Source organism: Coptis chinensis, chromosome 2, assembly GCF_015680905.1.
Source record: "Coptis chinensis isolate HL-2020 chromosome 2, ASM1568090v1, whole genome shotgun sequence".
In the NCBI taxonomy this organism is placed as follows: domain Eukaryota; kingdom Viridiplantae; phylum Streptophyta; class Magnoliopsida; order Ranunculales; family Ranunculaceae; genus Coptis; species Coptis chinensis.
In genome coordinates this window covers 55,827,227-55,842,301 of record NC_141457.1, presented here as the reverse complement: position 1 = coordinate 55,842,301, position 15,075 = coordinate 55,827,227, and the positions used below count along the sequence as shown (strand labels likewise).

Here is a 15,075-nt window from a genome sequence, read left to right as displayed (position 1 = left end):
TGAATTATGTTTACCTCCTGAGCTAGGTTTGGACCACTTGCATTGGGCAGGTCGAAGAGTAGATAAAGGTAGAGTTATACCTAATCTATCCAATGGAAATTCCTCATATATTGTATATTAGAATATGTTAGTATTAGTATATGTCCAATATGGAAAGTCCCATGTTTCTGTAAGTGTGGACATCCATATCTAGTAGTTGCTATTATCATATTTTAGGTTAGTATAAGTATGTAATTCTGGATAGAGAACAAACTCTCTCTTAGACTCTAAACTCCAACCCTAATCAATCTCTAGTCTTCTCTGTTCTTATTCTTGGTTTCTATAATATATCAATGTTACAACTCTCTTAGCATCACCACTAACATAGAATTTAACATGGTATCGGAGCGAAGTTCAGTGGTATGCTAGGAGAGGAATCCCTCACCAAGAAACAAAATCAAGTTTATTTAAATTTTTCAGTATAGTATTCAAGTCAAGTTTCAAGAAGAAGAAGGATTTCTCACAAGAAGAAGTTTTTATATCTCAATTCAAGTTTCAATTTTTTCTCTGGCGAGTTTACTGTTCACGAGTACTATTCACCAATACTGTTCACGGTACTATTCATTGTCATGTTAAAGTAAGTTTTAAAGATTCCGTTAGTGTTTAAAGTTTGTTTGAAGAATGCTAGGAGAGAGATCCGAAGTTTCTCAGTATTGGTTTCTTAGTATTGTTTCGCTTCTGCAATCTACGTCTTCTGCAATCTCTCTGTCTTAGTATTGATAAGAGGGGCACAATCTCTCTGTATCCCGAAGTCTTTGGTCTTGACGAAAGCGCGCACGCGCTCATGCCTCCACACATAAGTTTTCGAGATTTTTGAAGTATCAAGCCTTTGGAAGGTAGTTTGCACTTTCATCCAGGATGGGAGGGGTATTATTGTTTGTATGTCATTATGGATGTTTGGGTTTCTAGCTTCCGCGCAATTGGTATTGATGCCGTCTTCTGTCTCAATTTTTAGAACATGATCAAATTGTTTGTTTGAAGTATTATAGGGGCACATGACCTCTATCTCACGAGGAATTATTCTTTCCATCTTCCACTGTTCTCGAAGTTCGCAGTCATAAAAAGGCGCGACCCACCCTTCATCCTCTATAGTGAGTATTGTTTGATGCATGTTCTGTTAGAATTTTTTTTTGTGAATTGGAGTATGAGGTATAGTTTTTTGAAGTGGGCATTGGTTGGTTGTAGAAGTTGGTATTTAGTTTTCTCAGTTTCAAGTTCAAGTCGGAATAGACAAGCCTTTGTATGTTTCAACAGACTTGTATATTCCAACTTGAGAGGGGGAATAGGGAGATATGAAGACATTCAGTAGTATATAAGGGAAGGATAATATGGAGACGTATGAGGAAGAGTACTCATGTCTCTATATTCCAGCAAGCCTTGACGAACTCTTCATGACAAGGCATATCCACTATTCAGTCTTCAGTATTCAAATAGCAGTCAAGCCTCAATTGCATGTATATTTCAGGTAGCAGTCAAACCTTAACTGCAAGTATGTTTCAGGAGTACCCATAATAGTATTTTGTTAACATTAACAGTGACATTGATAGTAGCAGCCAAGAAGCGCACATCAAGTCAGTGTTATTGTTTTCATTTTATATTATGACAGCCATAACAGCGAATGGAGTAAGAAGTAGCCAAGCAGCGCACCACTAAACCGGTGTTATGATTTCAGTTTGTGACTGTGGTACACCTTCAATATTCAGGTTAGGTCATTGCCTACACCGACAGTTTCACCTCCAGAACGTCTCAACAGTTGTTCGAGTTCTTCAACTAAAGACAGTTCTATACAAAAGGAGGAGCAGTATTATTATCTTTTGTTTTTTTGTAATTCAAGTTGTAATTTGCATAGTTTGGGGGAGTATTATAATATGTTAGTATTAGTATATGTCTAATATGAAAAGTCTCATGTTTCTATAAGTGTGGACATCTATATCTAGTAGTTGTTATTATCATATTTTAGGTTAGTATAAGTATGTAATTCTGGATAGAGAACAAACTCTCTCTTAGACTCTAAACTCCAACCCTAATCAATCTCTAGTCTTCTCTGTTCTTATTCTTGGTTTCTCTAATATATCAATGTTACAACTCTCCTAACATCACCACTAACATAGAATTTAACAGTAGTAAGTAAGTCTGTCCTGAATGCACTAGTCTTTGGTTTCAGTTATCAGTTTGTTTATATATTTTCTAGCTGTTAAAACCGTGTTAAATTGTGCTCTCTCGCTCCATATATATTTGGCTTATATAGTAATACATATGAAAATCCTAAAAAAATTAATCTCAGGAGCTTTCTTAATAATCCCATATAAGTAGATGAGTGATTTCAGCGTTAAGGATTTGAGGCATTCGATATTGTCACATAAAACGTACTGAAGTACATGGTTAGCTGTGAGCCAAACCTATTTTACTCCATTTAAAAATACGGGTTGGCCCGTCCAAATTGTGGGCTTTATTGTCTATTTATATTGTTGCATCATCACCAAAAAACGAAGAAAAAGAAAATGCAAAACTCAACAACTGGTGGGAATAGTGCTTCAAAGTCCAAAGCCGGAACATCACAACCATCTGATACTACTTCTTTTAAGCGTAAACGAGGAGTGTTTCAGAAAGATTGTAAGAACTCCGTTTTTTTTTTTTTTTTTTTTTTAGTAGTATGAGTTGATGACTTTTTAGTGATATGGTTCTTGTTTGTTTTTGGTTTACTGTTTTAGTGCAACACATGATGTATGGATTTGGAGATGACCCAAATGTAAGTTTATTGAACTTGTTTTAGTAGTGGGCTAATTGTTTCTTGGTCAAGTATAGCTGTACTTATTGGAAGTTTGACTAGTGAGTCAAGTGATTATGTATGTTTGAAGAATTTAATGTGAATTAGTAACGATGGTTATCACTCTTTCCTGTAATTTGATCATGGGTCTTCTAAGTGTATATATTGGCTACTTGGAAGTAGTATTAGATGGATCTTCTTTATTGATTACTAAAAGGAATTGCCTAATTAAAGGCATTGGGTTTTGAGTTTAAGTAAGGCAAGATGCTCACTCACCAAGTGCTATTTGACATTCTTGGGCAAAAATATCTTATCATTTTTCGCGCTCCTGAAAGTTCTCATGACTGTGTCTCCGTCCTTCTATCCGAAATCCTTCCCGAAAAAATGATAATTTATCATGATGCATAGGTAACGGACTAACGGTTTAAGGTTTACATGAGTGTGTCCGTTGGTGACTCGCCAAAGAGTGATTCAGTTTAGAGCAAGTCGAGTCACCTTTATATTTTATACAAACAGGGGGTGACTATAGGTAATATATCTGGAGGGACAGAAAGAATAGGAGTAAGTGAAACCAAAGGAAGTAGAAATGCAAGACGTCTAGGTGAGAAAACGTTTGTGTTTGTCCTGAAAAGTTTAGGAAAGACTCGTAGTTTTAGGTTATGTGGACTAGTTTCTCCGTGAAAGTGAAGGTTGCATGCCTTGACAATAGTAGCATGTAAAGATGAATGTTGGGAGATCAGTTTGGTAGGATTACAACTCTTAGGTATGAAATCGTTGCTTACTCATCTGGTGTTTAACAAGAATGAACCTCCAGGTGTATCTTGGTAGATCCTTCTGGCACCAAAGGTTTTACCCTCTAGTTTTTTGTGATTTTATTAATCAAGATTGACTTCTTAGTTCATATCAATAATTGTAGAATCTATTATGGATTCTGTGATTTCCACTGTTGAAATCACATGCTCTTAGTGGTGATCAGACCGACCGTAAGGAGATCTTCTTGGGCTAGGGCCTAGGGGGGAGAAAAAAGGTTTGTCATGTATACGGTAATCACCTGTCTTCTTCAATATTATCTTCTCCAAATTCCTCTTCTCTTCACTTCGTCCTCACAAATTCATCACCTCTCTTCAATATCCTCCTCTTCTCTTCAATTTCCCAACACGATTTCTTCCTCTTCTCTTCTCTTCCTCCTCAACACAAAAGTTCCTTCTTCTCTTATCATCATCTTCCTCAAATTCACAGCTGGTCTACACCGTCAGCGGTAATCTAGTTGTATATTACTACCTGTTTCTTTGAAAATCACAATCAGCCAGCAATGCTTGATTTTCTGTTACATTTTTTTTTCTCTTTTGTGTGTGTGTGTGTAAAAATTAAGCTGCGGTTAGGCAGAGCTTCACTCAAAAAAAAAAAAGGAAAAAAAATCACAAAAAAAAAGAAAGAAAGAAAAAATACCTTCAGCGTTCTCCTTTACAATATTACTAGGTTTCACACTATGGAAGAAATAGACAAGCTTTGATGTTGAGTCATCTTCCATAGAGAAGCAAAGTAGTCTGCATCACTATTGGATTCCCTATATGTGTGACTAAATCGTATTCAGTGAAAAAAAGAGGGTACACAGTTCATCACTCGCAGCCACCAAATTCAGGCAATACCTGGGGGTGCTCCTTTCTCCATAAGATGCCAATGACTAATAAAATCCGAGGTCACTTGCACATTTTTACATAGCCTTTGCGCACATTATGTAAGACTATAATAGATTACGTTAAGTTCATGTGTCAGGACTGATCTTTTTTGTTCCTCCTCCTGCAAAAGCTAGTAAAATGTTCCCTCTATTTTCTCTTAAGAGAGCGCCGAACCCTCCTCTTTGTTGATTGATTGTGCCATCCACATTCAATTTCCTATATACATTATAGAAGATGGGCATCCAACTTAAAACCAATTGGTGACAAGTGGAGGGGCCCCAAGACTTAAGTATTTTTATGCGTGGCTTAATATATCCCATGTGGGGCTAAACATCTCAACATACCCCATCATGTGTGGCATTATTTGAGCCTAACACGTGGACAAACATACTTGGGTTACGTGGAGTAAAGAACAAGGCCCTTTGGGCCAAACACAATAGCCCACTTTGATACCATATAGAAGATGGGTATCCAACTTAAAACCAATCGGTGACAAGTGGAGAGGCCCCAAGACCTAAGTATTTTTATGATTGGCTTAACATATCCCATATGCGACTAAACATCTCAACGTACATCATCTGGTTTTAGCCAAGAGCAGGACACATATCCCTTAGTTCTAAAGTTAAACTGTAATTCCCAGTCATTGTATAATAGCTTTAGCTTCAGCATTGTCTGGTAGTTTAGTCAATAGAGCATGAAAGTACATGTCTGTGTCATGAAGCATCCTGTTATCGACCACCTGAGCTTGCTGCTATGTATGCTTGAATCTTTGACTAATTCTTTCTGCCCATACATGGTAGAATGTATGTGTAAAATTTGTTACGTCTTCTTGTGTCAATGAAGACCTCTTCAAACTAGAAACATTTGCACTTAGTTGAGATGGGCACCGGATTAATTGGTGAACAATACCATTCATGTTTTCATATAACTGAAGTAATCATGCAGTTTATGATAAACATAAAAGTTAAATGAGCTACTTATATGAAATTATGGAGGGGCTAGTTTATTACTGCGTAATATTACAAGAAACTGTGTCCATTACGCATTTATCCTGATGCTTAGTGTGGGAAAAAAATATGGAAAGCTCTTTTTCTGATTGTCATCAAAGAGAACTATTTTAAAAACATATATGAGCATGGTGTACTGTACTAACAATATACAAAACTTCTTACAAAGCATATGATCCTAGTGACTGTAAGAACATATGACTCTGGTGTACTATACGTCTGTACTCTTACAGACTTTTAGTCTGTTAAGTGAATTATTTTATCCCAACTAATATTGTGGACTTCATCTGTATGTACAGCCGCTTCCAGAAACAGTGGCGCTTTTGGAGGACATTGCTGTTGAGTATGTCACGGATCTGGTAACTTTCTATTCCTTATTAATTCCATGTGGATGCTTTTGGGAACAAGAATTTAGTACTTTACTAGGTGTACTAACTGTAATTAGGTTTTTCACATGTTCACTACTGTAGGTGAATAAAGCCCAAGATGTTGCATCTAAGAGGGGGAAGCTCCTTACTGAGGATTTCCTATATCTGATCCGCAAGGTACCTTTACTCAGTGTTTGTATATCTTCTTTACTCCTCTATCTATTATTTTTATTAGTTTTGATTTTTTGTATTGGTATTTCTTTACTTTTTTTATTTTTGTTAATAGAAGCTTCTTCCATAATGGTTGAAGTTATATTAGTACCTAGAGAAGATTGAGTCTGGAACTGTGGCTAGTCCCAGCCGCTCTGTTCAGGGACAAGCTTTTGTATAGATTATTGCTTGATTTTTCCTGCCACACCAGATAACTCAGTGAGATACCCACATTTCAATTGAACAAGGGCTTCATCCTTAAATGGAAGAGCATGAAAGAAACGGTCTGAAGATAATTCAAATGGTCAACCACACTCGTGAGCTTCTCAACCTTCTTACTCCCAAATCCCTGTCGATGATATACAAGGAATGAGTTTTGTCTTTTTTGTGAATTCTTTAAAAGTGGCAAAATCAAAAAGAATGCTCCAATTTAACATTATATTTTCAGCTGTTTGAGAATGAGTAGTCTCTCTAATTTAGTAGAGTAGCTTCTGCTGTCGTAGTAAGTTTGTCGGCTGACTTATGATATCTTGCCTACAGGATAGGCCAAAGTTTAACCGATGTACAGAGCTGTTGTCTATGAATGAAGAACTGAAGCAAGCAAGAAAGGCTTTTGAAGTTGATGAAGAGAAGTTGGCCACAAATGATTGAGACAGAAAAATCTTGGATCTGATATTTGTTCCTGGGGATGTACCCGACTACCCATCATTAGTGGTGCTTGAAAGTTATGTTTGGCATCTGTCCGTGAAAGTTGCTTGTTATAAGCACCAAAATGTTATCTCGGCTCATTCATTATTTGAAAGTTGCGGATTCTGATTTGGTGCTAAATTACTTTGACCTTAAAATTTGATTGTATTCATATTATGAGAGCGTCGAACATATCAGCTTGCTTGTATTGTTTTCTAGATTCTCATTTTACCTTATAAAAAAAAAAAAGATGATTGTGTTAACAAGTGTCCGTCTTCAATGGTTTAATTAGTAACTATTTGCTTTATGATACCCATCTTCCAGTTGTATCTTGCACAAAATTGATTTTGTAGTGGATTCTGCAAATGTACTTCACAGATGCGCTCACACAGCAGTCGACTTTACTGACATGCTTCTGATCAAATTAGCCGTTGATTTGTCTCTCCACAAAAATAGAGGGATAGAAACACTCTCAAAACACAGCAGAGTTTATGGAGTGGTAAACTTTAACTCCAGTTCTATCGTGCCACGGTTGCACTAAGATGCTCAAAGGCCAGTGCTCAACTGTTGATTAGAGAAAACAATGGAGTGGTATTGAAGATCTGGTGGAGATTCTGGAAAGATGCCTTAGATTTTGGTTCGGTTTATTTTTGTTCAGGCATTGGTATGAGCCAATATTTAAGTAGGAAACTACTCAACCTTTAATTTGTTTGAACTGTTGACAACTTTGTTAATGGGCGTAGATTCGTTAAATACTTTTATGTATGCCCATCACAACCAGAAATTAGAATACTCCTTTCCCGAAAAAATGCAGCACTGTAAGAAACATATTCAATGGTAATTATGGTATCAATTTCCAAAAGTAAGATCCACCATCACCTTGAAAGCTACAGCATACAGGCTACAACATACTCAAGAAAGAAATAAATATACAACTTTCATTTAGAACTTTCTTTCATAAAAATTGCACTTTCTCCAGCAAAGCCCTGGAAGAGAACACAGGCAAAGTAGGAGTCCTCTCGTACAGATGAAAGACCTAGTCTAAGAACTTCAACCTTCAAGTTCATGCTTATTCATTTCTTCGATGAACCAAAACCTCCAAATCCCATCAATGCTGCAACATCAGCATCTACCTCGATCTCCTCCTCAGCAGCCTTTTCTTTCTGAAGAACACCATAATAATTAAATAGTGACTCACCAACAAAACATATTTAATATTCAGCAGAGAAACATAAACTGAGTTTTTACAAAAATCCATGAAAGCACACAGATTCTCAACACCTCAGCGGCTGCTTCAGGTGGTTGGACTCAAATGTCATAAATATCACATCTATATTACCTAACATAATACATTTATATATTTTCCTTCTGGACATAATAAATTTCTACAGTAAGACAAGATGTATCATGTGTACCAAGAAAGTCACTCCCTTTTTGCTCACCTTCTTTTCTTTCTTCCTTTCCCTCCGCTGCTGCTTCCTTTCTTCCTCTTCTTGTTGCTGTTTTAAAATCCTTTCATCTAGATCTGTAGAGGGGAGGGGGACAAATTAGTGTGATCATTTTCCCTTTTCCTTTTAAATTTCTTCGCACTTTATTTGGGGCATATAATGGAACAACATACCTACGAAGGCTACAAGGATTTTGAAAAATCATACAATAATATGAAAACATTTTTTTGACTTGTGTTTAGTTAACATCAATATAGTGGGTACACAAACTACAACCTCTTCACATTATATGGTTTATCTCGTATCGAGTCATACCTTGTTCTGTGAAACTAACTTCATTTTTCCGTTTCTTCAGATTTTCGAATCGCTCTTGAACCTGTTCAAACATAAGAAAAGCTTGTGTTATCAAGCCATGTGCTTGTGTTCGTATAAAACAATTTGGAATTCAACGATTTTTTTGGAAAATGTCAAACAACGCTCAAGTGCTCAACATCGGATATATGAACCCTCCATTGATCAAAACTATATCTTATCTGCATTACATCTTTCGTTCTGCTCACATTTGATATGCAGTGTATTCTCTCATGATTTATTATATGGAGTTTCCAGTCAGGAAGGGCCAGAATCACCAGATGCTTCAGTCCTGACTGGATACTTGTTTCTGGGATGAAAGGCCAAAAACTTGCACTCATCCCAACTCACTCATTTCAAAGTCTAGATAAAATGTTGGTTATTTTCACTGCACAATGGGGATTGAACCTAATAAAATTGAGCTTACCTGTTGAAGGGATGCCCTCTCTACTCTCATTGACATACCCAAAGCTCTTTGATCTGGACCACCAAATGAAAAAGTTAGTGAATTGTATAGAAGGAGTTACACAAAATCGCCCACGTGATAAAGCACTTACGTTTCTTCCCATTGATATGATCCAAATAATTCGCTGAATCCTTTACAACACATTCACAAACCGAACAGTAATATCCAGCCTGCAAAAAGGTTAAGATTGAGAAAAACTACACTTTTCAATTATAGCACCCTAACGTTACTATGTGGCAAAATTCAAGGCTCAATGAGGAGATTCACTTTGTCCTCAAACGAATGGTTGATATGGAACCACGTTGATGTAACTTTAATCTTTTTTGGGATATATAGTTTTTTTGGGGATATATAGTGAATTTATTCTCTCTTGGTTGTTCTAGTATGTCTTGATCTATTTTGGTACTTTTCACACTTTTGGCCATTAAGTCTTCATAAAATAAAATCTCAGCGAAAAAAGAAGCATTTAGAAAATAACTGTACAAATTCTTCTTTCGTCAGCTAATTCCATGGTACAAATATGCAACAGCTACAACTTTCAAATATGCAACTTGAAATATACCAAGAAATATAACTGACTTCTGAAGACCAGAAAGAAGAATTAAACATGTTTTTACTGAAGCTAATAGAAATCAGTAGCTGTTGTCTACAAATTACAACTACCAAGCAATGGCATCAGTCGATGTTTCTTCAGGTTCACTAAAGACGTGTGGCCGACCCTGGAGAACAAGTATCTTCCTACCTTAGATGGATGTGATACCCTAGATTGGGTTGTGTTTAATCCCACATTGTATGGGAAGCCTTCTTGGATCCTGGTTATATTGGATCGCCTACCACTTCTGTGGATTAAACACAACCCAATCTAGGGTATGGACTACCACTTCTAGTTAAAACCCTACACCTATAGTTGGGCAGGCCTGGACCTGAGACTTTAGGTGGCGTAAGTGGAGAGAGTATCGACAAATCTGGGAAACACTATTTAGAGCAGCGGAAGACACAAAATAAAACCAAATGAACCAAATCTCTTCCTTGATTACGGATTCAGCTAACCATAGAGCATTTGAAGCCCAGACATCCAATGAAATCGAAGGAGGACCACCATCCTCCTTCAAATAGAACATAAACCTTTTAAGCATTATTCTAGTCCTACGTAACATCAACTACCATTTTTTAAGAAAATTCGAATATGCTCTTCCATACTCCCCTCAATAATAGAAATTGTTTCAAAGTCAAGCCGGACCAGTCAATTAGGCCTAAACTTTATAAAGTTCGCTTGCACTTTCTTTTTTCTTTTCTTACTATAAATGTACTAATGTAGTGAACAATAAGCGTCTCTGTGTTACTAAAATGTAAAATGAGCAGCAGCATAGAACCGCTATACAAACTTTGAGTGTTTGAGGATTGAAAGTTATCCTTATGAGTCTTCAAAACCACTAAAAGATTCTCTATGATAAAAGTTGGAGCTGAGACTGATGAGATGACTTCAGACTAAAAGTAGAACATATCATCTGCAGGTCGGTGAGTGTAGATTTTATAGGAGGGACCTCAACGATATAAAGAAACCGTGTAATACCACCAATCAATAACTGAAAAGAATACTAATGGTGGAACAACTACACAGCTGTATCAAAATTCCCAACTCTTGCCTTCTTTGCAAAAAATTTGAAGAAAACATCGGTCACTTGCTTGTGGCTTGCCTAATTTCAGCTGATGTGTGTGAAATCTTGTCTGCCTCCTTCAACAAGCCATGAAGGTAGGGCAGGGAATCGGGTCGGGTAGACCCGAATTCAAACCTGAACCTGACGGATTCGGGTCGCATTCGGGTCTATTTTCATATTCGTTTTTGCATTCGGTCAGATACGGATAAGGGTTTTGGGTAAATTTTCAAATTTTTAGTGTTATCCGATCGGATATCCACTTTGGATTCGGGTTCAGATAGAAATATTTGAAAAATTCGGATTCGAATTCAGATTCGGATACTATCAGAAAATTCAGATATAGCCATATCCAACCCGTTCCCTGCCCTACATGAAGGCCACCAGCTCCAAAATGATACACGTTCTGTGGGCACAACTATTAGCAAAGACGTCTTGGTTGGCACAATATGTCCCTATTCCCACTATATACATTATTTGAAAACTTAGAGAAGTCGCAATTCATGGGGTCAAAGAAACTTGGTTCACTTGGGACTCAAGTAATAGTCTGTTCAAGAATGTCAAATACCAAGATTCGCTTTCGATAAGGACTCGATTCAAACTTTGGGTGGGACATTGAATAGTTCTTGGGCTTCTATGTCTTATATTACTTAGGTTAGGGATGACCTGATAAGTGCCTAAGGCTGCCAACCTGGGTGGAATGTCTAAATTTCATGTAGATGCTTGGACACCTCCTTCCCTTCTCTATCGTACTATTTGCTACATTATCAGTGAAGGGCTTACTAATCAAATAGTATTAACCAAAAAAACAAAAATAAAAAATAAAATAAAACAAACTTATATGATCCTCGAAAAATCACCAGCACTAACCCCTACGATGGTACAATAGTTTTCACGAAATAATAAAATGAACTTATTGGACTTGCCGTTTTTCAGTTTCATGTTTTCTCCTTTTCTTCTTTAGGTACTGTAATGTATGATATCTCATCCTATTGCATCCTCGCGTTGACAACTTGACATATATTTATATTACTATAATTTACCGATCAAAAAAATAAAACTAAATGTAAAAAAATAATCAAATACAAATCACAGACACCACAAAAGCTCATTCTATAAGACAAAAGGAGATGAAAATGAAGGGAATAAGAGGTACCTGCTGGCTGAGAGGTGCTATTGGCGTAACAACCTGCGATAGAAATACCAAGTGTTATGAACTACAAAAAAGGAACTCCAAAAAAACACAACTTGATCCTGATAGTACACTGTGTTACAAATATATTGATCAGATAAAGAGGATGAAGATCAGAATTTAAACCATAGAAGAAAGGTCCAAAATCACTGCAGTTAGGCAAAAAAGTGTAAACCCCGACTATTTATCATTCCAAACTGGGTCTCAAAGAATAAGGTAGTACATGTTCTTTAATGACGCTGCCGCTTGTCGAGAATTTCACAATCTTTTCACTGTGTGCAAACCAAAACTGATCAGATAAGTTGAACTGGTATTTTAAGAGAAACAAACGTGTACAAGACTCTTTTCTTGTACTACCTTCTTAATATGGACCTTCTTAAAACATATCTCTTTATGCAATACAGATCCAGACACCAAATTGTTTAGTTATTTTGTCCATAAAACAATGATAGTGTCACTCTTCTCTTTCTCCCTTCAATGTAGCATTGCTCAGCATGTAAGACTTCTCGTGATTCATTAAGAACTGCTGAAGGAAGGATGGATACTGAGTTCTACCTAGATAATATATTTTGTTACATTGTCTAATCTTTTTTTGCGAATGACGAATCAAAACGTATTGCTGGACAGTAGTGCTTGAGAATCACACAACAACCCAACATAAATGATGCTACATTAAGGATGTACAACAAAGTCCCAATCACCTACTGTATTGTAATCTCAAGCACCTACCAGTACAACATATTGTTATGTTGTCTTATAACTGAAAAAGGAAAAACTATAATACTAACGTGTTGCAGGGTTGAATGACGCATATGGGCGTATGTGTATCTATATAATCATTACTATGAGACAAAAGCGAACAGGATAGAAGTTAGTAGTTCTGATCAAACAACTAGACTATTACTTCAATACCCAGCCTAGGTAACCATGGTTACCCGGAACTGGCCCAACCCCCAAAAAGATGCAAAAGAAAGAAAGAGAGAAACAAACTAACTTCAAATACAAATTGACTAACCTGTGTTTTGCCTAATCGAGATTCGAGGTCCACTTCAAAATCCCTATGCTTCAACGGCTTCCTCTGCACCGGCGGTCCTTTCGCTACATTGTAAACCACCACAATTCAACAATCTTTTCTTCCCAGAAAACCAAAACTCAAACAAAAAACAGTAAAATAAAAAAAATAAATAAAAAAACTCACATTTGGACGACTTAAACCTCCCTTCATCTTCATCCTCATCCTATTTCAATCCATAAACAAATTACTAAACTGAACATTAAAAAGAGTGTGCGTGTGTAACTGAGTAAACCTGATTTTCACGGTGACGAGCACGTTCTAAGTAGCCTTCTCTGCTAAACTTTCTTCTAGTACCATCATCCCCACCACCCTAACAATCCCAACAACAAAAACAATGTATTAAAATTCAGAAATGAACTCTAAACTTGAAGAAAAATAAGAAGAAGAAGAGAGCTTACATTAGTAGTTCCAGGTTGAGCCATGAAATTGAGGACCAGGCTCGAAACGAGTTTTTTTTTTTATTTCGGAAATAATTGTGTTTTTATAGGGTGGGGTTAGTTAATGAAGACACGTGGTAATTATTGGGTTACGTAATTAATTATGGTGCGAAAGGTGTGATGGGTGTTTGGTCTAGTGGTATGATTCTCGCTTCGGGTGCGAGAGGTCGCGAGTTCGATTCTCGCAACACCCCCTAGATTTTTAATTAATTTTTTTTTTTTTTATTATTTGAAGAATAAACCTGTTAGGTGTTAATTATAAAAAATGAAAAAACAGATGCTTAATGCTTATAACCTGATATCTCTAAATTAATATAAGGTTTTACAATCTCAAATGGAAACAAATGAAAACTAGAGAATTTAGACTCGAATTCATCTCCAGAGTCATATGCACACCTGAAAAGTAAATGTATAAAGTCATCAACACAACGTATATATGGTATCAAGCAAGTAAACTATGGAAGTCTAAGAATAATTATTTATAATTAACATTTACCTAGTGTGACTCCGCTCTTAAATTAACATCCTTTGAACCATTACCAAAACACTCTGCTTTGGGAAACACTTGTTTGATGTAGCTGTGCAATTGTTGTTTCAATCTGTACAACAAACTCAGTAGAGACCATGTCCCTGTGTTCATTCAGGGACTTCTCCTTTTTTTTTCAATTGTTGACCTTAAATGAGTCTAAAAGTTCTTCATTCTCTGATCTTCATCACAAAATAATTTGCCCTCGACTAGAACATTTTGCATTTCATTCTCAGATAAAAGTACTAAATCACGGATCAGAATGTGATCTTTTAGCCCACTTCTCTTCTCTTCCACCCAAACATGTGCAGTCCTCATCTAGTCAATACAATGAACATAGTGACCTCAATTTGAAGAAGAAAACCACTAAGAGCAAGAGAAGAATTTTTCAGAACCAATTCACCTAGAACCCTATGGTGAGAGACATTTTTTTTCGCTAAAAGGTAATTGTATTATAAAAAAATAAAAGTATCAATTACATCAAAATTGCAGTGGCTAATTAAGATGGAATAAGGCATCATAGTTGTTAGGAATATACAACTTAATTGTACTTACTCTTTACTAATTACCAAAATATACAAACTTTTTGTCTTGTAAGTGTCTTGTACTTCTTAATTAAATCCGAGCCTAGTGTAGATACACTATGTCCTTAAGACAGATTTTCTCCCTCACAGTGCTTGAAGGTTGATGAGAAACTGTCTCCCAAGATAGAACGGATTTCCTTCTATAGAAAGCTAGCACTTCAATTTTATAAAATCAGCGAACACAACATAGTATTTGGCTAAGAACAGAGAGAGAAAAGAAATATCAGAACTCTGTGTGATCTGGTGTCTCTTTCTCTCCAAATTCATCCACTATTTATAGGTGAGTGGTGCATCTTCGAAACAACACAGTGACTCTTGGGAAAAAGTAAGCAACTCTTTGAAAAATCACATGTTTCGAAAAGACACACCATTTCGGCATAAAGCAATCGTTTTCAACCAAAGGCCTATTTCGAAAGGTCACACCTTTTTCGGCATGATGCCTTTTGTTTCAACCGGTGCACATTTCGAAAGGTCTCACTTTTTCGGCATAATGCACTGTTTCGAACAAGTGCATCATTTTGAAAAGGTTTTTCTCACATTACGTACTGTTTCAAGAAAAAACTCATTTCATCTCTAGTAGGGTA

The 15,075-nt window shown here is 36.5% G+C and overlaps 2 protein-coding genes and 1 non-coding gene across 3 annotated transcripts; 2 read left to right on the top strand and 1 right to left on the bottom strand.

Annotated features, from left to right (window-relative positions):
- The first annotated feature begins 2,356 nt into the window (after positions 1-2,356).
- Positions 2,357-7,023, top strand: LOC147516711 (transcription initiation factor TFIID subunit 13-like). Its single transcript, XM_086589189.1, has 5 exons — positions 2,357-2,652; positions 2,751-2,788; positions 5,792-5,851; positions 5,963-6,037; positions 6,611-7,023. Exons 1-5 carry the CDS (start codon positions 2,541-2,543, stop codon positions 6,719-6,721), a joined length of 396 nt encoding a protein of 131 aa, XP_086445315.1. The 5' UTR covers positions 2,357-2,540; the 3' UTR covers positions 6,722-7,023.
- Positions 7,024-7,574: 551 nt separating this feature from the next.
- On the bottom strand, positions 7,575-13,470 carry LOC147516710 (C2H2 and C2HC zinc fingers superfamily protein). Its single transcript, XM_086589187.1, has 10 exons — positions 13,343-13,470; positions 13,177-13,254; positions 13,068-13,107; positions 12,885-12,967; positions 11,834-11,866; positions 9,114-9,192; positions 8,984-9,036; positions 8,521-8,581; positions 8,200-8,282; positions 7,575-7,920 (listed from the first exon to the last, which is right to left on the bottom strand). The coding sequence occupies exons 1-10, from the start codon at positions 13,364-13,366 to the stop codon at positions 7,831-7,833; spliced, it is 624 nt and encodes a 207-aa protein (XP_086445313.1). The 5' UTR covers positions 13,367-13,470; the 3' UTR covers positions 7,575-7,830.
- Positions 13,471-13,503: 33 nt separating this feature from the next.
- On the top strand, positions 13,504-13,575 carry TRNAP-CGG (transfer RNA proline (anticodon CGG)). The gene has a single exon. It is a non-coding gene; the product is annotated as a tRNA-Pro (tRNA).
- Positions 13,576-15,075: the final 1,500 nt, after the last annotated feature.